At 36.3% G+C, this 23,769-nt stretch overlaps 1 protein-coding gene across 4 annotated transcripts in view; it reads right to left on the bottom strand.

The window, feature by feature from the left end:
- Positions 1-23,769, bottom strand: part of LOC113623723 (neurexin-1-beta) — a 706,008-nt gene that overhangs the window by 321,876 nt on the left and 360,363 nt on the right. For 3 of the 4 annotated variants that reach the window (XM_027113158.1, XM_027113154.1, XM_027113155.1), the window contains one exon: positions 7,148-7,329. In XM_027113158.1, coding sequence (XP_026968959.1) covers positions 7,148-7,329 — 182 coding nt within the window. Of the gene's footprint in view, positions 1-7,147; positions 7,376-23,769 lie in introns of those variants that run through there. The other variant, XM_027113156.1, reaches the window with a different exon arrangement.

Genomic DNA, 23,769 nt, shown 5'->3' with positions numbered 1-23,769 from the left:
GAATTAACTTCTAAGGGGAAAGGATGAAGGGAGGAATTTATTTTAATTCACTTGACCCCATCCATCCCAAAATAGGACTGTTTCAAGATATCTGGACAGCACTTAAGCATACTGAAATATGACCATCATTTCTCCCATTTTCTTCAAAGATAACATTCATCTTTCATACCTTAGAAGCTTGAGCAAAAACTTTACGACACATGGTAAAAAGACATTATTTTAGTCTTTCTTTTAAAATTCTAGTCAAATAGGCCAGATGTTCTCTAACTCACATAAGAACCAGGAAAACAAAACCAAATAAAATATCTACTGTGTATGATTTACAGGCTTTAATTTAAATATTACATGGCAAAGTGAAATTCTTAAAATAGGCGAATCTGTGAATAGGTGAATGTTTCAGATGAAGCAGTTGAAATTCTAGAAAAACTTGTGAGGGAATAATTGGGTTTTATCTTGTTGATATAGACATGCACCAATATATAAGTATTGACTTTTAAAAGATTTTTAAACTTAATCTTCATAAAGCATAAGATAAGATGATGAGAAAGATTTGACATGTCAAAAATACCGATAAGCTATTTTAAGACATGTAATATTTACTATAAATACACTATGCTTCTAGTCTACACTAAAATCGCTGATCAAAAGGTGTATTTCTAAATCAAAATCAATTAAGAGTTTGGTTTCAAAAATAAGGCTTCCGGCCCAGGAAATTACAAAGAAGAAACACTTAGGGCAAATATATACAACAATTCACTAATCGAATTTGCAATGCTCTTTCATGCTCTGAAGATGAAAGAATTTCAAAAACGCTCTCCACTCATCCTCTCCTCCATGCTCCACACATTTCCTCTGGTCAGAACCAATGCACACGTTAATATTCATGGCAGTGAGTGAGCACACATTTGCAGTGCTTTCTTCTAAGTCAGAAGAGTTAAGTAATCTCCAATTAACGTTACCAGACTGATTTATGAGAGATGATGTTTCCTCTAGAGTGACGACACTGGTAAAATTTCTAGATGTATCTCATAAATTATGGAAAACTTGAATTTAATTTTTTTGCTTATTGCCTCTAAGAGATTATTTTATTCAATATTGATTAAATAATCGTTACTAATTTAAATGTGTATAATAGAACACTTTACAGTTCACAAGCCTCTTTTTTATATTCCTTTTTTTTTTTTTTTTTTTTGGTGGCGTTGGGTCTTCGTTGCTGCACGCGGGCTTTCTCTAGTTGAGGCGAGTGGGTGCTACTCTTCGTTGTGGGGCACGGGCTTCTCACCGCAGTGGCCTTTCTTGTTGTGGAGCATGGGCTCTAGGTGCGCGGGCTTCAGTAGTTGTGGCTCATGGGCTCTAGAGCACAGGCTCAGTAGCTATTGTGCACGGGCTTAGTTGCTCCGCGGCATGTGGGATCTTCCAGGACCATGGCTTGAACCCATGTCCCCTGCATTGGCAGGCGGATTCTTAACCACTTGTGCCACCAGGGAAGCCCTTTTTAAATTCTCTATCTTGAAAACCTCTATCATAAAAACCTATCAACCACATTCTTACAAATACTATGCAGATAAGAAAGTTAAAACTGCAAAGGGAAGAAACGGAGAAATAACCAAGAAAAACTAGTCAAGTTGGGACAAAGTATGTTTACTATAAATAATCTAAGCTACCTGGTAACCAGGGTCCCAGCTGGCTTTTTCATTCATTTATCTAACTAATATTTATTGAGATAAGTACTAAGTGGTGAGCTCATTTATTTTTGTATCCACAGAAACTTGAACATAGGCTTGGGCCATATTAGTTGCTCAGAAAATATTTCTGGACAGGCTCCTAGCATGTACTGACATAAATGATGAAAAGCCACATTTCTACATTATATTATTTTTCTCATTAGTCATCATTATTATAAATTTTGTTCTATGCCATCAGAAAGTTTACCACTATTTGAAAAAATGGACAGGTCTGAAATGACTAGAGAACAATTCAAGATAAAAGTGAGTTACAATAAATGAAGCAATTACTAAGGAGAGATAATCACTCATCCAGCAAAAGTTCTCACCATAGACTTTCTTTAAACAACCAACTACCATAATCAATTCTTAGCTAAGGATTCAGAAAACAACATCAATAAAAATACGTAACTTTTCAATAATACAGCCAGTACGTATAGAGTGCTGCACTTTTTCTATATCGTAAACAAGAAGTTGGATGACTTTCTTCACAGTTATGTAGAAACTAAACTGCACTTATGACTTCACTTTGACTACTGAAAATCTGAGAGTCTATACTCAACCCAAGCCACAATATTTTCAATATATAATTCATGAATTCTTTTATTATTTCAGAAAACATTTCTGAGCACTTGTATTCTAGGCACTGTGCTAATTAATTACCCTTCACTTCATGTCTTAATCTTCCCTTCAGCCCCTTCTAAAACCCTGTACATTTCAACAGCAATATCATATGGCTTTGAGGTTAATAGTGGTAGCATTAATACTAACATGGCAAAAAATCCATCTGTAAAGACTAGGCCACTTAAGTAAAAAATCATTTTATTCCAAGTTATTATATTTTTAAGAGTATAGTTAATCAAAATTTAAATACGATTATATTTTTAAGTAAAATCAAACATGATCATTTGAAAAAATAGGATAGTAATGTCAAATATTCACATCCTCACTGAAATTATATGCCAATCAGATTTTAAAAGTTATCAAACTAAAGTGGCATTACACAATTCAGCAAGACTGGAGCACCTTTTAATGTGTGCAACTGACTTTCCAGCTTATTGGTTAATTCCATTAATTGAGGATATAAATATAGCTTTTAAATAAGATCAGAGCATAGTTTATACTTGGCTGACCTTGATGGTTTATAGAAATTTTCTTGGAAGTTTAATAGATAACCAAAATTTCTGACTTTTACAGACTAAACATATCTCTGATATCATCAGGTTAATTTTTAAGTCAGTTATATTTAAAAACTAAAATCAGACAGTAGTACTAATCTTTCTACAATTGTTGTTTTCCTCTTATATTTCCAATTCTGAAAGAAGCAGAAGAAATGATTTGGGGAAAATCAGGATATACTCAAAGGTATGTAAACCATTTGATAAAATAGCCTTTGAACAGTCCCAAATCTAAGAATCATTATTAAGAATACTTCTGCCACTTCAGCCACGGTATCAGCTTGGGTCCCCACCCACTTCATTTTCCATCCCTTTACTTCCTTATTCCCTCCCTCCATCCCTTTCTCTCTCCCTCTCTCTCTCTCTTTCTCAAGCTCTCTCTCTTCCCTTTTTTAATATCTAACTCCTCCTCCTCTTCCTCTTCCATGTACCCAATATTATGGGAAAGAGTTAAAGGTCAACTTTAGAAGTAAAAAGAAAACCACTGGCTTACTTTTGTTTGCAATATGGAAACATGGAAAAAAGTGGCTTACCTTCATGTAAGCAACTTGCTGAGTCAGTAATGGCTGATCACTGCTTGTGGGCAATGAAAGAAAAAGGGGGGAAATGGAAAGTTTTAGTTGGCCAGATTTGGGTCCTAGTAGTTGATATAGGAGTTAGTAGGGCTGACTACAAATGGTGTTTGGTAAGCCCAGGGAACCAACACCCATCTTCAATTTCCTAGTCAAGGGAACAGGCTAGGATTAAGAAAGAGTTTGAAGTCAGCCAATCCAAGAGGAAGGGTGTTAGAAACAAAAACTGAATCCAAAGTGAATGGCCAGCCAAGACCAAGAGAGGAGAATCAGAAAGAAGGAGGGCCTCACAAGACATCTATCGGAAATCTCTGGCCAGTAAAGAAGCTTTGGAAGGTAGTGGGCTGGGTTTTTTGGTACGAGTTCCTTTAAACATACAAGGACTCTAAGGCACAGTTGATCAGAATTGGAAGGAAATACCCATTCCTGTAGACTAAAACACTGACCATAAAACAAACAGTGGTTTGAGTAATTCAATAACATGGCCCCTTATGATTTGCAAGTGATCATTATAGAACCTTTTCTCAGAGTAAATGTGTAATTGGTTATGGATCAATAAGTAATGTCTTTCAGGAGGAAAAGCTCTTGTTTTCTTATTTATTTATTTTTTGAAGTACCAAGGCTCTTAAATCAGAATGGAGCAAATACATTTGGAAAGTTGAGATTACTCTAAACAGCAACATTCCTTACTGCATTAGTTATCTCAGCTGATCACTTATTTATGATGCCATAAAAATCCAGATGCCTTCAATTCTGATGGTTCGATATTTGCCAAAAGGCAGCTAAAATTACTTTTCAATGTTTCCCATTTTTAAAACTGCATTTTGAATTGAAAATTTATGATGGTTCAGTAATGGTTGTGCTGAGGTGTTTTGGGTTTTTTTTTTTTTATTATTATTGGAATATAATTGCTTTACAATGGTGTGTTAGTTTCCGCCCCATAACAAAGTGAATCAGTTATACATATACATATGTTCTCATATCTCTTCCTTCTTGAGTCTCCCTCCCTCCCACCCTCCCTATCCCACCCCTCCATGTGGTCACAAAGCACCGAGCTGATCTCCCTGTGCTATGTGGCTGCTTCCCACTAGCTATCTACCTTACGTTTGGTAGTGTATATATGTCCATGCCTCTCTCTCGCTTTGTCACAGCTTACCCTTCCCCCTCCCCATATCCTCAAGTCCATTCTCTAGTAGGTCTGTGTCTTTATTCCTGTCTTACCCCTAGGTTTTTCATGATATTTTTTTTTCTTAAATTCCATATATATGTGTTAGCATACAGTATTTGCCTTTCTCCTTCTGACTTACTTCACTCTGTATGACAGACTCTAGGTCTATCCACCTCATTACAAATATCTCAATTTTGTTTCTTTTTATGGCTGAGTAATATTCCATTGTATATATGTGCCACATCTTCTTTATCCATTCATCCGATGATGGACACTTAGGTTGTTTCCATCTCTGGGCTATTGTAAATAGAGCTGCAATGAACATTTTGATACATGACTCTTTTTGAATTATGGTTTTCTCAGGGTATATGCCCAGTAGTGGGATTGCTGGGTCATATGGTAGTTCTATTTTTAGTTTTTTAAGGAACCTCCATACTGTTCTCCATAGTGGCTGTATCAATTTACATTCCCACCAACAGTGCAACAGGGTTCCCTTTTCTCCACACCCTCTCCAGCATTTATTATTTCTAGGTTTTTTGATGATGGCCATTCTGACTGTCGTGAGATGATATCTCATTGTAGTTCTGATTTGCATTTCTCTAATGATTAATGATGCTGAGCATTCTTTCATGTGTTTGTTGGCAATCTGTATATCTTCTTTGGAGAAATGTCTATTTAGGTCTTCTGCCCATTTTTGGATTGGGTTGTTTGTTTTTTTTGTTATTCAGCTGCATAAGCTGCTTATAAATTTTGGAGATTAATCCTTTGTCAGTTGCTTCATTTGCAAATATTTTCTCCCATTCTGAGGGTTGTCTTTTGGTCTTCTTTACGGTTTCCTTTGCTGTGCAAAAGTTTTGAAGTTTCATTAGGTCCCATTTGTTTATTTTTGTTTTTATTTCCATTTCTCTAGGAGGTGGGTCAGAAAGGATCTTGCTGTGATTTATGTCATAGAGTGTCCTGCCTATGTTTTCCTCTAAGAGTTTGATAGTTTCTGGCCTTACATTTTGGTCTTTAATCCATTTTGAGCATATTTTTGTGTATGGTGTTAGGGAGTGATCTAATCTCATACTTTTACATGTACCTGTCCAGTTTTCCCAGCACCACTTATTGAAGAGGCTGTCCTTTCTCCACTGTACATTCCTGCCTCCTTTATCAAAGATAAGGTGACCATATGTTTTGTTTTTGTTTTTGTTTTCCAAGATTAGCAATGAATTCAGCTCTTGTGGTCAGTTGTAACCTTACTGAGTTTATTGGAAATTCTAGAAACCTAACAGAAAACTAAGAGTAAGAAAATAAATGAATAAAACTTTGAGAATTAAGACCCTGCAAGTTTGTGATAATATATTTTGGTGTTTGGTGGTTTTCCTAATCATTTTACAATGACAGCCTGAAGGCCAGTTTCTAACAGGGAAGAACATGTTGACCTAATCAAAGATCTTCTGAGGCACGGGTGCAGGTAAAGGGAGAACTTGCAAGGATAAACAAAAGCAAAACAAAACAAACTTATACGATCACATAAGGCAGAAGAGATAAACTATACCTCAAGAATAGAAAGGCAGATGAAGAGGTTGATATGCTTCTGGACCTTCCAGAAGATAGAGTTTAGACCAAGAACTATGATGATAAGAACCCTTTAGAGTTTTTTGAATATATGACACTTTCCTATGGTTGTTATTTTGATATATCAATAAAATATTAATATCTCTTGACAATGAAAGACTGTATGATTCTTTGCAAATATTGTGAGTAAATAAGAAGTTAAAGAATTGCAACCACACAAATTAGTAACTCTTTGAAAGCAGAGATATAAGGAAGAGTCCCCAAGCTATAGTCAGTTACGACAACTTTAAAAGGTAAAGAAAGCTTTTCATTCATGAATTATTATTTAACATTCACTAAAAGCTAACTAAATTCTTATGGGAGGCCTAGAACTTAGAGAAAAAGGCATGGTCCCAGGATATAAATGGCAAGAGTCCATTGTATTTTCTTGACGTGTATGTATCAAAATGAGTATAAGATGGCATAGAAGTAATATTTTTGTCTCTTTCTTTCATATCCCCAAATACCTTTAAAGATTCCTTTTCTCCTGTCCATTGCATGTGACTTTAGACAATTCTTTTCTCAGGTGAGAAAAGAAATAAGGACACTGGATCCAGATCTGCTGTCAGATCTGCTACTACAACCTACTGCTTCCAGCCAGATGGAATAGTATCTACTGGACCACAATGTTTTTTATTAATTTGGCAAGACTGCCTAAAGTCACTAAAAACACACCAAGAATAATTGTTTGTGAACAGAGAATTCACACTTAAAAAGAAAACAAATCTATTGTCAAGAACATTTTTAACAACAGTAATAGCTATAAGGTCTTATTACCACTAGAGTATATTTATATTTTCTGTATATTTTTTGCTGGGGGAAACATTCAAAAAGCAGAATTATACATTATTTACAAAAAGCTAACAGTTAAAGCTAAAAGCTGAATCTTATTTTAGAAGTACTTACTATATGCAGCTCTAGGTAGTCTCCCAGGCCAGAAGAACTGTCCACTCGCACCAATACAGCTTCTTTCTGAACAGTGCTAAACCCTATGGCCAGTCTGTCTGCTCGTGTACTTGGCCGGTCATTAGGAGGCCACTTATACGTGATTTGTCCACCACCTTTGCTAAAGATATACGTTGTCCCAGCTGGAAAACAAAAACCAAAACCAATTAGTCCAAATACATCAAGGGCACACTTTCCTATGTTTGTTATGCTGACATATCAGTAAAGTATTAAATTTACACCATGGGAGTCATAAATAAATAAAATAAAATAACAAGAACAAAAACAAAAACCTATGGCGAAGCAAATAAGCAAATAGAAGATTTTAATCAAACATGCTCAAGAAAGAGAACAGAGTTTTTTTAAAAAAGGAATATCAAGGCAGCTCCATTTTTAATACACTCATTAAATCAACCAGCAGGTGTTTCAGAACAAACAGGAGATTACTGCTTTTTCCACTGAGTTGGACAAGCATGCAATGTAATGGGGTTTTATTTCTTTCTTCCAGTTTAAAAAAATAGTTTAGGGCTTCCGTGGTGGCACAGTGGTTGAGAGTCCGCCTGCCGATGCAGGGGACACAGGTTCGTGCCCCGGTCTGGGAAGATCCCACATGCCACGGAGTGGCTGGGCCCGTGAGCCATGGCCGCTGAGCCTGCGCGTCTGGAGCCTAGGCTCCACAACGGGAGAGGCCACAACAGTGAGAGGCCCGTGTACCCCCCCCCCAAAAAAAAAATGTTTAGTAGGAAACATTGACTTTGGATGCTTCAAAAGGAGCAGAAACATATATCAACTTGTTTTTGAAACAAGAGCTGCATGTAGATGTGACAGGGTCATACAGCACAGGGAAGGAAAGTGCAAGAAGTATGCTATGAATCAACTTTTATGGGGACAGGGCCCATTCACATATGACAGACCATAACTAATGGATGAACAGCCATAAGACCCAACAGTCATGTCAAGAAAATACAGATAATAGATCCCATCTATAGAAGTCAGGTCTTATTTAACAGGCAACATCTACTAGTTGTCAAACTATCCAGCTCCATAAAAAGACCCATTTTTTTCCCAAAGCAAATGCTAGTCTTACAGCAATAAGAATAACATCATAGCCTCATTTGGTAAATGTTCAAATTTTACTTTATGATGGTGATGTCAGTAAATTATCTATCTTGCTCTAAAAAGAGTTTTGTTTCAAACAAATTTCCTAAGCATCCAATGTGTTAAAGTCCTATTTCATTGCACCACTGGCATCTACCTCATTTAATGCAATAAGATTAATTCTTTGAGTAAGAATATTTGGAAGAGACATGCAAAGATATATATAAAGGAGAATGAATCTTCCTCCATAAAAGGGGACCAGAGAAATATTTAGTTATCTCAGGAACAGACCTTAAGGTACAATTCATAGGAGTGTAGCCTTCCAATAACAAAGGATGCCAATACATATTTATTGTGTACCTACTATGTGCCAACACGGTAAGGAAAGCAATAAAACTAAATATTAAAATTTAGGCCACAAAGCATCTTGTGTGTACAGAAATATAGCTTCTACCAAGAGTAAGGGTTATAAGTAAAAGTTGAGTGTACAGCAGTATGTTTTCAAGATATGTACACATTAAATTTCTATGAACCAAATTTACCAAGTAAACGATGTTGGCAATGTCACATTCATGTACATTTAGTTAAATAGCTGATGATATAATTTTTTCTCTCTTTCTATATTTTGGGGCCAATAATTTTTTTTATTCTGTCTGAGACATTTCCATAGGCCCTTGAGAAACTCCAAAGAACTCTGCAATATGCTTAATGTGCCTGACTGGTTAAATAGGCCTTGGTTTGTAGACCTGACCCAAGAAACATGTCAAGATAATATTGATATAAAAGTGATAAAACAGAATCTTGTGAAAAATGCAGTGGTAGACAGGTTAGTCATTTTCTTGAATACTAATGCATGAGAGCAGTTTCTCTCTCTCATGAGAGAATAGGTAAGTTATATTTGAAAGGTACTAATCAGTGTGCAAGCAAACAAAATTCAGAATATACATATTTGTGTATCAGAAATGCCAGAGCCTTCTACAACCATTTATGTTCTACAATATCAGAAGCTTGTTCACCACAATATTAACAAGCAAGCACTATTTGGTAAATCTTCCTCTTGGTAAGTTTTGCAAATAATTAAGTATAGAATGTTTCAGAAAAGCCTACATTGATAAAAAATAGGACAAGAACATATAAAAGTAAAGATTTCTTTAAAAGGAGGTTGTGGTGGTGACCTCTGAGTGTTAGTATTTGATTGATTTTATCTTTCTCCTTTTAATTAACTTTGTCCTCTAATGACTATATATTTCATGTCAATTAAGAAAAATATTCAAGTAGAGATGCTACTTAACAATATAAAACAAATCTAAGAACTCAGATGTTTTCCAGAATCACCAGAGTAAGGTAGTTGTTGTAAGGCAACAATATCATACATTACATGATAATTTTTAACATTTCCTTCTGTATGGAAAGTAGGGCAAGCATTACTCCCACATCACATTTCAGGAAATTTAGTCAGAAGGATTAACGTGTTAACTAAAGTTGCAAACTTGGAAGAGCTGATAGGAAATCCAGTATCCAGATTCAACTCCTGTATTTTTTTTTTATTACATAAATGTCTCTGTTATCATAACAAGACAGTCAAGAAAAAGTTAATTGGGTATGTCAGTCTGAATTTATCAAGGCCAACTGTTATCATATTCGAATGTCTCATAACCATAAAGTGACATTTGCACCTCATGATCATATACCGTCCTTTCACCTCACAATGCTTTTAAAAAAATTAAAAAAAAAATAACATGTAAATGTGAAATGACAGAACATTTAATATATGTTGATTAACATTTAGTTTAGGGTACACTGCCCAAACTTGTGGAACTATGCAAGTTTCCTGTTGCTGAGGATAATAATTTAGAGGTTTATATTTTCAGTAAGATAAATGCCACAATACAAATACTGTTACTCGAGATTTGATTTCACCTCTATTTCAACCTTTCCAATAAGTGTTAAGACTTGGCAACTAGCATGCCAGTACCTACTCTGTCTGCCTTACAATGACTTTATTCTTCAGGTTTTGCCAAAACCAAGCAAAAACAAGCATAACACCATGTGCCAAACAATGCAATTATTCCTAGTGTCCTTTTTCTTCAGATATATCTGAAAATCAATCTCTCTTCTTTTTTCGTTGTATGCACAACAGAGCATTGTATTGTACGCATCAGCACAATTCTGTAATAAGCGAGAGAATTAGATGTCCAGCTCCCAACACAGCTCTCTTAACCTACCTCTGTAAGCATCTTGGCTTTAAAAAAAAAAATCATTTTGCATCAAACTCTAAAAATCTATGTTCTTAAAGCCCTCCTTCCATCGAGATAGAAAATTACAATATACTCTATTTTGGTGACCTTAGCAATATGAGAATACTCCCACGATAAAATGTAGTAGATCAGATGACTAAAGTGTCAAAATCTACTTCATTTAACATGCATCATTCTGAACAAAGAACATGATGTACTTACTGCAGCAGAATAGCTAAGTAATTAAGAATGTAAGCTCTGGACTCAGACAGACCAGGGTTCAAATTCCAACTGTATCATTTTCTAGTTACATGACATTGACTATTGTGCTATTTATTCTAACCCTTGGGTTTCATATCCTTGGGGATATTAACACTGTCAGGATTAAATGAAACATACACAGTAACACCTCAGACTAATTCCTGGCATATGGTAAGTGCCCAGCACATTTTAGTTTTCTTTTTTTTTTCATAGCAGTATTATTTTTAATAGTCCAAAATAGAAAACAACCCAAATATCTATCAGTGGTAGAATGGATAAACAATGGTATATTTATACAATGGAATACTCTATAGCAATGAAGATGAATTAACTACAACTACATTCAACAATGCCCTTGATTCTCACTAACATGATGTTGGGGGAAAAAAAAAAAAAAAAGATTCTGATTTCCACAACCTTCTGAGACTGAACCAGGAAGAAACAGAAAATATAAACAGACCAATCACAAGAACTGAAATTGAAACTGTGATTAAAAATCTTACAACAAACAAAAGCCCAAGACCAGATGGCTTCAGAGGAAAATTCTATCAAACATTTGGAGAAGAGCTAACACCTATTCTCCTCAAACTCTTCCAAAATATAGCAGAGGGAGGAACACTCACAAACTCATTCTATGAGGCCACCATCACCCTGATACCAAAACCAGATAAAGATGTCACAAAGAAAGAAAACTACAGGCCAATATCACTGATGAACATAGATGCAAAAATCCTCAACAAAATACTAGCCAACAGAATCCAACAGCACATTAAAAGGATCATACACCATGATCAAGTGGGGTTTATCCCAGAAATGCAGGGATTCTTCAATATATGCAAATCAATCGATACGATACACCATTTTAACAAAGTGAAGGAGAAAAAACATATGATCATCTCAATAGATGCAGAAAAAGCTTTTGACAAAATTCAACACCCATTTATGAAAAAAACTCTCCAGAAAGTAGGCATGGAGGGAACTTCCCTCAACATAATAAAGGCCATATACGACAAACCCACAGCCAACATCATTCTCAATGGTGAAAAACAGAAACCATTTCCACTAAGATCAGGGACAAGACAAGGTTGCCCACTCTTATCACTGCTGTTCAACATAGTTTTGGAAGTTTTAGCCACAGCAATCAGAGAAGAAAAAGAAATAAAAGGAATCCAAAGTGGAAAAGAACAAGTAAAACTGTCACTGTTTGCAGATGACATGATACTATACATAGAGAATCCTAAAGATGCCACCAGAAAACTACTAGAGCTAATCAATGAATCTGGTAAAGTAGCAGGACACAAAATTAATGCACAGAAATCTCTTGCATTCCTATACATTAATGATGAAAACTCTGAAAGAGAAATTAAGGAAACACTCCCATTTACCACTGCAACAAAAAGAATAAACTATCTAGGAGTAAACCTACCTAAGGAGACAAAAGACCTGTATGCAGAAAACTATAAGACACTGATGAAAGAAATTAAAGATGATACAAACAGATGGAGAGATATACCATGTTCCTGGATTGGAAGAATCAACATTGGGAAAATGATTATACTACCCAAAGCAATCTACAGGTTCAATGCAATCCCTATCAAACTACCAATGGTACTTTTCACAGAACTAGAACAAAAAAATTCACAATCTGTATGGAAACACAAAAGACCCCAAATACCCAAAGCTATCTTGAGAAAGAAAAACAGAACTGGAGGAATCAGGCTCCCTGACTTCAGACTATACTACAAAGCTACAGTAATCAAGACAATATGGTACTGGCACAGAAACAGAATTATAGATCTATGGAACAGGATAGAAAGCCCAGAGATGAACCCCCACACACAGGGTCATCTAATCTTTGATAAAGGAGCCAAAAATATACAATAGAGAAAAGACAGCCTCTTCAGTAAGTGGTGCTGGGAAAACTGGACAGCTACATGTAAAAGAATGAAATTAGAACACTCCCTAACACCATACAAAAAAATAAACTCAAAATGGATTAAAGACCTAAATGTAAGGCCAGACACTATCAAACTCTTAGAGGAAAACATAGGCAGAACACTCTATGACATAAATCACAGCAAGATCCTTTTTGACCCACCTCCTAGGGAAATGGAAATAAAAACAAAAATAAACAAATGGGACCTAATGAATCTTAAAAGCTTTTGCACAGCAAAGGAAACCATAAACAAAATGAAAAGACAACCCTCAGAATGGGGGAAAATATTTGCAAACGAAGCAACGGACAAAGGATTAATCTCCAAAATATACAAGCAGGTCATGCAGCTCAATAACCAAAATACAAACAACCCAATCCAAAAATGGGCAGAAGACCTAAAGAGACATTTCTCCAAAGAAGATATACAGACTGCCAACAAACACATGAAAGGATTCTCAACATCACTAATCATTAGAGAAATGCAAATCAAAACTACAGTGAGGTATCACCTCACACGGGTCAGAATGGCCATCATCAAAAAATCTACAAACAATAAATGCTGGAGAGGGTGTGGAGAAAAGGGAACCCTGTTGCACTGTTGGTGGCAAGGTAAATTGATACAGCCACTATGGAGAACTGTTTGGAGGTTGCTTAAAAAACTACAAATAGAACTACCATATGACCCAGCAATCCCACTACTGGGCATATACCCTGAGAAAACCATAATGCAAAAAGAGACATGTACCACTATGTTTACTGCAGCACTATTTACAATTGCCAGGACATGGAAGCAACCTAAGTGTCCATCGACAGATGAATGGATAAAGAAGATGTGGCACATATATACAATGGAATATTACTCAGCCACAGAAAGAAATGAAACTGAGTTATCTGTAGTGAGGTGGATGGACCTGGAGTCTGTCATACAGAGTGAAGTAAGTCAGAAAGAGAAAAACAAATACTGTATGCTAACACACGTATATGGAATCTAAAAAAAATAAAAATGGTTCTGAAGAACCTAGGGGCAGGACAGGAATAAAGACACAGACGTGGAGAATGGACTTGAGGACATGGGGAGGGGGAAGGGGAAGGTGGGAAGAAGTGAGAGAGTGGCATGGACATATATACACTACCAAATGTAAACAGATAGCTAGTGGGAAGCTGCTGCATAGCGCAGGGAGATCAGCTCTCGGTGCTTTGTGACGACCTAGAGGGATGGGATAGGGAGGGTGGGAGGGAGACAAAATAGGGAGGGGTTATGGGGATATATGTATATGCATAGCTGATTTACTTTGTTATACAGCAGAAACTAACACAACAATGTAAAGCAATTATACTCCAATAAAGATGTTAAAAAATAAATAATTTTTTTTTTTAAAAAGGGGAAACTATAATTTGTTATTCTTTCTTCAAATGTGTCATTACAATTAGCAACAGGGTCCTACTGTATAGCACAGTAACTATATTCAATATTGTGTGATAAACCATAATGGAAAAGAATATGGAAAATAATGCATATGTATATATAACTGAATCACTTTGCTGTACAGAAGAAATTAACACAACATTGTAAATCAACTACACTTCAATAAAATAAATTTAAAAACAAAGATTATGATTCCACTTATATAAAATTCAGCAGGCAAAGTTGATCTGTGCTGTTAGAAGTCAGAATAGTGGGTTTTTTTTTTTGGTCATTATTTTTTTTAATTGTGGGAAAGTACCCATAACATAAAATTTATCATTTTAACCATTTTAAAGTGTACAATTCAGTGGCATGCAATACATATACAAATTTGGGTAACCATTACCTCTCTCTAGTTCCAGAACTTCAAGCAGTACCTGTTAGGCAGTCACTCCCCATTCCTCCCTCCCACCCTGATGTTATTTTCCAAGACGAAGGAATAATGCCTGGGAGGGAACATACTGGGGGGCTTCTGGATACTGGTAACATACTCTTTTTTTTTTTTTAATCTGGGTGGGAGTGATATGGCTGTGCTCATGTTGTGAAAATTTGTCTAGCTGTATACTTATAATTTATATGCTTTTTGCATGTATGTCATATCTAAGTACACGTACATAAATTTGGAGCTATACTATGGAAAAACGAACTTTTTGGCCAACCTAATACATTTTAAAGAGAATAGATGATGTGTGTATGTGTGTGTTAACAACATAAAATAACTAACATTGCAACATTGTTGTTTTATTTTAATATAAGAGCCTTTAGAAAATTTTGATTCATTTCAAAGTTGTGTTCAAACCAAATGCCTTTTAAGAAACGTCTTTCCTACATCCCGATTTTTATTAATCTTTTCAGTATTTCATTCCTTGGATTGGCACTTTTGTCACATAAACCCATTCTATTATTATTTACATTCACTAATAGTTGACATTGGGAAGGATTTTTTTTTTTAATTAATTTATTTATTTTTGGCTGCGTTGGCTCTTCCTTGCTGCGTGCGTGCTTTCTCCAGTTGCGGCGAGCAGCGGCTACTCTTCTTTGCGGTGCATGGGCTTCTCATCGCGGTGACTTCTCTTGCTGCGGAGTACGGGCTCTAGGCACGCGGGCGTCCGTAGTTGTGGCTCGCGGGTTCTAGAGCGCAGGCTCAGTAGTTGTGGCACACGGGCTTCGTTGCTCCGCGGCGTGTGGGAACTTCCCGGACCAGGGCTTGAACCCTTGTGCCCTGCATTGGCAGGTGGATTCTTAACAACTGCGCCACCAGGGAAGCCCGGGAAGGATATTAAATTGCATCACGTGGGAGCTTTCATGAGAAAAAGATTATTAGCGTGTTGCCATAACACATCTAGTATGGTAAGATTTATAACATGATACAAAAAATTCACTTTGTTAAATAAAGGGGTAAGTCTACACAAGATGATCTGTCATCTAGCTTCATTCTTTAAATTTTATTTTTATGGAAACATGTTTTACTTTATTATATAAGTGAATTCAATGTGCAGCAACAGTACATCTTAATCACAGGTCCAAGCATTTTATCAGCATGGAAAGGAATGTGGAGGAACGTGGCAGCTTTATTATTTATGCATGTTTCTATATGGCAAGCACTAACACATCAGTGACGTGACTATTAATGGATTTATTGCAAATTAATCTTGACATCCAACATATCACTAAATGTATGGATGACTCAAACTTAAAGTGGTTTTCAGCAGTCTTTACATTTAAGTTGTGCATCAAGTCTATATTACACCCTCCAAACTCATTAACAAAGCTGGATTCAACAGATGCAAATTTAGCAGTGTCAACATTCTTTACACTGCAGTAAATGTCTGTAAATATTACACATGGGCTCTTACTTCTAATGTGTGAACTGCCTGTGATGTTATAATAAATGTATTTTTAGATTTTTACTTAATATCTATTTACATAAAGGGCTCGCTCCCCTCATTCTTTTTCTTGCCTACCATCTTTTCCCTAAAGGTGTCTACTTAGGCCATACTTGTTTCTGCAAAAGCTCATCTATTCCCTCAAATGGGTTGAACCTTTTTGAAAACAAAAAACAATCAGCATGTACAGGTCTGCTTGATTATTGGTTGCTCCGAATCCTTGGTACATGAAACAATAATATAATTCACTTCCAAATAGGTTAGCTTCTAACTCACAACATACGTATATGAATAAAAGGTCCTTTTCTGAAAGCCTATAATTCTTCCAGTGTCATCATGTAGCCAACATGAAATATTTAGGCCATTATGATTCTATTAAATGCAACAGGGATATAACACTTTTTTCCACTGAAACTGTGCCAGGCACTCAGATGGAAATTTAAAGTAAAATATTTATAAACAAGGGGAACTTTTATTTCTCCTACAACCTTGTCAAGAGGCAGTTGCTAAATTTCAATTTCCTGAATAATTTCTACCTATATGGAGGCATTCTTCTTAGTAAAGTTCACAAAAAGCAAAAACAATAAGAAGGCCACCCTGTATGGAAAAAAAAGAGTTTTAGGTCTAAAACTAGTAATACAAATAAACTAATAAATCTAAACAGTCATACTTGTATTCTAAAGCACTAAGAGTTCATTGTCTATCTACGTTGCTGTAAATTCTTTGTAAGATCACAAAGAATTATTTCGTGAGCGCTATAGATTCTTAATTCCTAAAATTTCATGTAAGAGCAATAAAAATTCAGGAAAGGTGGCATTATATTAGGAGAGATCAATGGAATCAGAGTAATAGGAATTCCTACCTATAATATGTAATCGACTCGAAATCTAAATGTAATAACACCAATTACTTATATTGAGAATAAGAGAGCCCTCGATGCTACAGACCTAAGGGTGAAAAAATGCTAGGAAAGAAAGGAAAATAAAGACCGTATATCACAACTTGCGACTCCTGATGGAAGATGCAAACTTGGTAGAAATGACAAAAGCATTACACCTAGCTAAAGAGACTAGAAAATAAGACAAGGTTTTTACCCATACATCTTGGAGAAAGAGAGTTTTTACCCATACATCTTTGAGAAATAAAAGAAACATGGCCTGTCACTGAAATGGATTAGATACTGGCCCCACAGACTGGATCAGACCAAAGAAAAGAAAGTCAAGAAGAGTTTAGGTAATTCCCAAAGAATGAAAGCCTTAAGAAAGTAAGTAGCTCATGATGACATTCAAGATAGAAGGAGCATTGGGAGGTTTTTCATATATGGCATGTTACATGGTCCATCAGAACCCTAGACTCAGGAATTAAGGAAATTTATTGAATTTTTTAAAAAACAGTTTGTTGAATATTTACTAAATTGAATGCAAACCGACAAAATTGTGAGCACCCTGTTTCCATGCATTGGAATTTCCTGAGAGTGTCACTGTACAGAGTCACTGCACACACACAGCTCCATTTAAAACTCATCATGGGGCTTCCCTGGTGGCGCAGTGGTTGAGAATCCGCCGGCCGATGCAGGGGACACAGGTTCGTGCCCCGGTCCGGGAGGATCCCACATGCCACCGAGTGGCTGGGCCCGTGAGCCATGGCCGCTGAGCCTGCGTGTCCGGAGCCTGTGCTCCACAATGGGAGAGGCCACAACAGTGAGAGGCCCGCATAACGCCAAAAAAAAAAAAAAAAACCACCTCATCATGACTTGGTTCAAGTTTTTTCACAGATTCTTGAACCCTGTGTGAATCAGAAGTAAGACTCTCAGGGTCCATGAGGACTCACTAGGCATTAAAAACTAGTATCTCCCAAACTTTCAATGGGATCAAACAAGTCTGAACCACTCAGACTCCACAGTAGACCTGGGAATCATGAAAGCAGAGGAGTCATCTCCACTAAGCCAGCCCATATGAGATTTACCCCTGGTCCGGTCAAGATAGCATTTTAAAAGGAAAAATGGTGTGTGCTTATTCACTAAGAAATGCTAATCAAGATAAAACTCAAGAAAATGGAATAGCAAAAAAACTATCATGATTCCTATAAAATTAGCAATCATTTCTCTTAAAGATAATTTCAATAGTAACTATGCACTTCAATGACAAATTAGAGAAATTTTCCCTTTGCCTATTGGCCCAAAACTTTTCTCTAATAAAAGCCTTTTTAAATAAATATTATGAATTTTTCTATACTCTATATTTTCTGTAATAAAAATTCTATATTCCAGAGATCTTGGCAGGAATAATATATGTATAAATGTATCATGTATATTTTTCATTTTCGTATTTGACATTTCCATATTTTGACATTTATGGAAAGAATATGCTACATGGAAAAAGGTATTCAATCTTCGGGAAACAAGTGCGCTCTTCTTTAATAACTAAAGTAATTCTCAAGTAGATTCATGGCTGACCTACTGTTTCCATACTCTAGACATTTGTTCAGGGATGTCACAAACAGCTGCACAGACTGTCAAAAAGGCAGTATTCACATAAATGAGAAAAGAATGATGTCCACTGGTATTGCACAAAGTTGAGATTTTATGTAATTAATCACTGATATCAATTGTAGTCATTTGGATAAGTCATTCTCTTTTTCTGTCTTATAAGGAAATTAATTGAAATAAGAAACCTTCTTAAGTTGACCTATCTCCTGGTTGTCTAATATGTGAAAGGAACTAGGAATATAAAACTGGAAACACACAACCCTTTTTCCCAAACAGGTAGGATCTGTGGATTAAAGATAAATATCAGGGCAAAAGATGGGTTTATGAGAGATATCAGATAAATGGTATTCAGCCGTGTCACCATCTATTTTGGATTTTTTAAAAAAATCTTTGAAAAGATGACGATTTTAAAGGCACTGATTAATGGTAACATAAAAAGAACAGAGGGCTTCCCTGGTGGCGCAGTGGTTGAGAGTCCGCCTGCCGATGCAGGGGACATGGGTTCGTGCCCCGGTCCGGGAAGATCCCACATGCCGCGGAGCGGCTGGGCCCGTGAGCCATGGCCGCTGAGCCTGCGCGTCCGGAGCCTGTGCTCCACAACGGGAGAGGCCACAACAGTGAGAGGCCCGTGTACCGCAAAAGAAAAAAAAAAAAGTTCTTAAGTTAAAAACAACTGACATAAACATAGACTTAATGCTGAAATGCTCTTGGAGAAGACTAAGGGGAACTTTCCTTTTAAAAATGACAAAATGGAGGCCCAGAAGAATCAAGTGGTTCCTCAATGTCACACAGATGGTTGGGGGCTGCACCCAACTCTATTCCTAGTGCTTTTCCACTGTACAATGAAGAGCTAAGATCAAATGACTGCTTCTTGTTTAGAAAAATAAGCTAAAATTCACAAATCAAGGTCTCATTTCAATCATCTCTAGTGGTTTTTCTAATGATGTTTCCTTGGTCTGGTTTCGGGAGACTCAAAGTTTCTGAAATGGCACTTAGCAGAAATGATTCGTTCACATTCTGAAATTTTCAGAATCTAGCCTGAATCTTTCAGAGGGGTGGAGCTTTTGCAAAGCTTTTCTGCAAGCACCCTGCCTCAGAAGCCATCTCAGCCTTCAGCTTGTTCGGAGGCTTCCAAATCGCTGAACAGAGATGCAGAAGCCAAATTTTTATTATTAATACCATCATCACTTTTATTCCACATCACAAAGGCCTTATAACTTTTTGGCAGTGACACCATTTCCTGCCTTTAGTAGTGGAATTCAATCCTGAACACAAAACTGCATGTGGGGGCTTCCCTGGTGCAGTGGTTAAGAATCCGCCTGCCAATGCAGGGGACACGGGTCTGATCCCTGGCCTGGGAAGATCCCACATGCTGCGGAGCTACTACGCCCGTGCGCCACAACGACTGAGCCTGTGCTCTAGACCCCGCGAGCCACAACTACTGAGTCTGCGTGCCACAACTACTGAAGCTGGCGTGCCTAGAGCCAGTGCTCTGCAACAAGAGAAGCCTCCGCGATGAGAAGCCTGCGCACCGCAATGAAGACCCGCTTGCTGCAACTAGAAAAGCCCGCGCGTAGCAACAAAGACCCAGCACAGCCAAAAATTAATTAAATAAACAAATTTGTTTAAAAAAAAAACTGCATGTGGTTATTCTGAACTATTCTGAGGCCACCAGATAAACAATAAAATTCAAATTAATTTTAGGCTAAAACTAGAAGCTTTGCCTTTGTTTGTTTTCTAATCTTAGTTCCTCTCATTTACCATCTCCCTGTCTATCTGCTATATTAAAGTCATTTTCCAACTGACTAGGCCCCAATTAGAACTATTTACTAGTAAGTTTTGGACCAAAACTGGATAGAATACAAGTTTCTGATTCAGAAGTCATTTCAAACTAAGCTCTAACTCTATTACCTAGGCCTGCACACGTGGTGGAATACACACTCTTCTCCCGAAGTGACTTTACTTTTGCCAATTTATGCTTCTCTGCTGCACCTGGTTTTCTTTTCAGTCCTGCTTCCCACTATCATTCCAGCCAAGGTGAATTCCCTCCCTTTATCATCTACAGAACTTGTTTTTAACTTGCAAAATATTATATAAACTGTCAGAGTTGTCTTTTATTGAAATTTCCATCTTTAGAAGTATGTTTCCTGAAGAAAGGGGTTTTGCTTTAATTCTTATTATCCTCATCAGACTTAGGTGCTTTTATTCATTTATTAATCATTAATAAGAGTAGTGGTTTATGCTTGAAATAAGTCAGGACTAGTGATACAATGATAAATAACTTAAGGTTCCTGATTCTCAGATGAGTACAACAAATTCCATGCCTATATCCATTTCTATGTAATCCGAATAATTTTACTAGTCAAATACAGAAACTCAGATGAGAGGATAGATTGCCTAAATTACCATTCTCCAATTTCATTATATGTCTGTGTAAGGCACAACTGTGATGAACAGTCATGAGACCCTTCAACCAGGTACTGATGACTCTTTTTGAGTCAGTAGCAAATCCCACAATTTTCTTGAATAACATAGCCCAAAGTTCTCCATATTTTACAGGGAAGACATGGATATAACCTGCTAGTCCTTAGGCTTTAAGAATTTATTAATCATCAGAAAAACCCAAGAGATAGCACCGTAACCAAGTGATCAAGATTAATACCACCAGTAAGGAGACATGGAATTCGGGTCCTCCAAATATGATGTACTGAGAAGGGCACAGCATCATTTCTATATTATTTTGCCAAAAATGCATAGCCTGAATCATAAGAAAACATCCAAGAAACTCCAACTGAGGGACATTCTACAAAATAACTGGCAGCGTTCTTTCAAAAAGTCAAGGTTAGAAAAAACAGAAAAAGACTGAGGAATAGTCCCAAACTGGAGGGGACTAAGGAGACATGACAGCTAGATGCAATGTGATGTTTGCATGTATAGTAATTAGTATACACTGTAGTTGTGATGAAAAAGATAAGTCGAAAGACAGGGAATAGTGGGCATTATGGAGGAAAAATTCATATCTCTTTTAATGTATGTAACATGAAGAAAAAACCTATGTGAGATTATTTTAGGAGTTGCTTAGCCAGATGGTTTAGTGAGGTGGTAGGGAAAGACTCTTGCTCAAAATAAGGAGTTGGAATTTTTGACAAAAACAAACAAAACACAATGCCGAGACAATAGCAGAAGGATGCTCTGGAGAAGGAGAATGCAAAAGCAATACAACAGTATAATTCAAGAATAAAAACATCCATACAAAAATTAATTAAGCATTTGCTATGTAGAAAGCACCATGCTAGATGCTGGAAATGACAGAAAGGTATATGTTATAGCTCTAGAATCCAGCTACAACTACCCATTCAATCAGGTGTGATTTCTTGAATTTTTCTTTTGTATTTCCATTCTTACAGTCGTTGTTCAGATTGCATCACCTTCAATCTTAAATGTAATAAATACTCATCCTTACTGATTCGATACCTTCCTGCCCCTCCCTAATTTAAATTTATTTTACAAACTAAAACCAAACGAACTTTGGACATCCTCCATACAAACCAACCCTCTGTATCAGCCAAACTGGAGAATTCATTTGGTCTCCTGAAATACCCCCAAATTATTTTCAGAGAAGAGAAAATTTAATATGGTTCTGGAAAAATAAGAGCAAATGTATTTCTGTGGGCTAAATTTTCATAAGAAAAGTCACAGAAGCACAAAACAGGTTCCAGAAAGAGGAGTAGATCCACTTATACTAATGACATTACCTTTTTTTAAAAAGATGCATTTTTAGGCACTATTATTTCCTATCTCTTTGTCTCCTGAACTAAATCTCTAGATAAATACAGAGTACAAATAATATAGTGGAAATTAGGACTGTTCAAGGTCAGTGTTAAAAGAGATTAGATCAGTTCTAGTAGTTCGGAATACTCATAATTCTATGAAATGCAAATTTCCTTTAACAAAGAGCCACATAACTTCACAAATGTATAAAAATGTGATATTACTGTCATAAGAGATAAATTATATTTAGTAAGAAGTATCTTGGTGTTATCTGCTATTTATCATGAATCTTGTTATTCCATCTTTATCAAAATGAAACTATTTCTCATTTCTTAAGTATTAGTCTATGCTTAGTAGAAAAACTAAGTTACAGCAACCTAAATTAAAATAACGCATATAAAATTTGGTTTGTTTATTCATTCTTCATCTCAGAATCTTTGAAACAGCTTATGAAGATGACAAGAAGAATAAATATCAGCCAGTTCTGAGAGGTATCAATCCACCTATCTTCAAAATAAAAGTGACAAGAAGCAAAAAATTGGGAAATTAGACAACTTACTTTGATAAGCAATTTTTGGTATTTGAACGATTTAAAATCCAAAGATGGAAGTTTTTAACTCATGAAGATATTTAGCCAATGGAATTCAACAAAGTAAATGAATTTCGAAAGTGATGGAGAAGCAAAAAAAAAAAAAAAAGGTTCTCTACAGAGATCTTTCTATTTCACCACTCATGATACAACTATGTGTGAGAGTAATTTTTGAAGTTGAAATGACTGAAACATTAGAGGGTGGATTAAAGTGCCAAATCAGCCCCAGGGCAGGGAAGTGCCAAATTTTTCTTCTTTTATATTAGTCTTCCTAGACTAAAATTACAAGGTGGTTCCAATCTGCACCTCTGATCCTTGAATGCTCAGGTCCCCAAGCTCAAAAGACCCTCTAGAGTCTTCAAACAGCATCCCTGAAAAACGTTGAGAAAGACCTATAAGACAGAGGGTAGGGCACTATTAAGGGATAAAGTAGGCTTCAAACTCAAAAACACCCATATCTAGCTTCATCCTTAAAATTTTAATTTATTTTCAATTGATTATTGTATTCAAGTGAAGACTGCCATGCCATCTGTCTTTAAAGCCCTTTAAATTAAATTTAATGACTCTTGTGGGAAAGAGAGGCCATTTCTAATTCAGTATAGTCTGCTTACTACTATTAATCACTAATTAGAATTAATTATTAACAATGTGATTATTTTTTCCTCAAATATTCTAAATCATTAATCAAAGGATGACATGACTTTCTGTTCCTTCTTTGGTATATTGAAGTGACTGTCATATGACTTTTGGGTAGATGCTACTGAAGTGATGATTTTAGTCAGATGTGTAACAATAATGCCATCTAAAAGCTGCATTTAACCAAGAGAGCAGTATTTTTGGAACAAGCAGTAT

The sequence above is a fragment of the Aethalodelphis obliquidens genome, unplaced genomic scaffold, assembly GCF_003676395.1.
Source record: "Aethalodelphis obliquidens isolate GAN/ISIS:26980383/991018 unplaced genomic scaffold, ASM367639v1 scaffold12, whole genome shotgun sequence".
Classification (NCBI taxonomy): Eukaryota; Metazoa; Chordata; class Mammalia; order Artiodactyla; family Delphinidae; genus Aethalodelphis; species Aethalodelphis obliquidens.
Note: the sequence above shows the minus strand (reverse complement) of the source record. Positions and strands in the feature narration are given on the sequence as shown.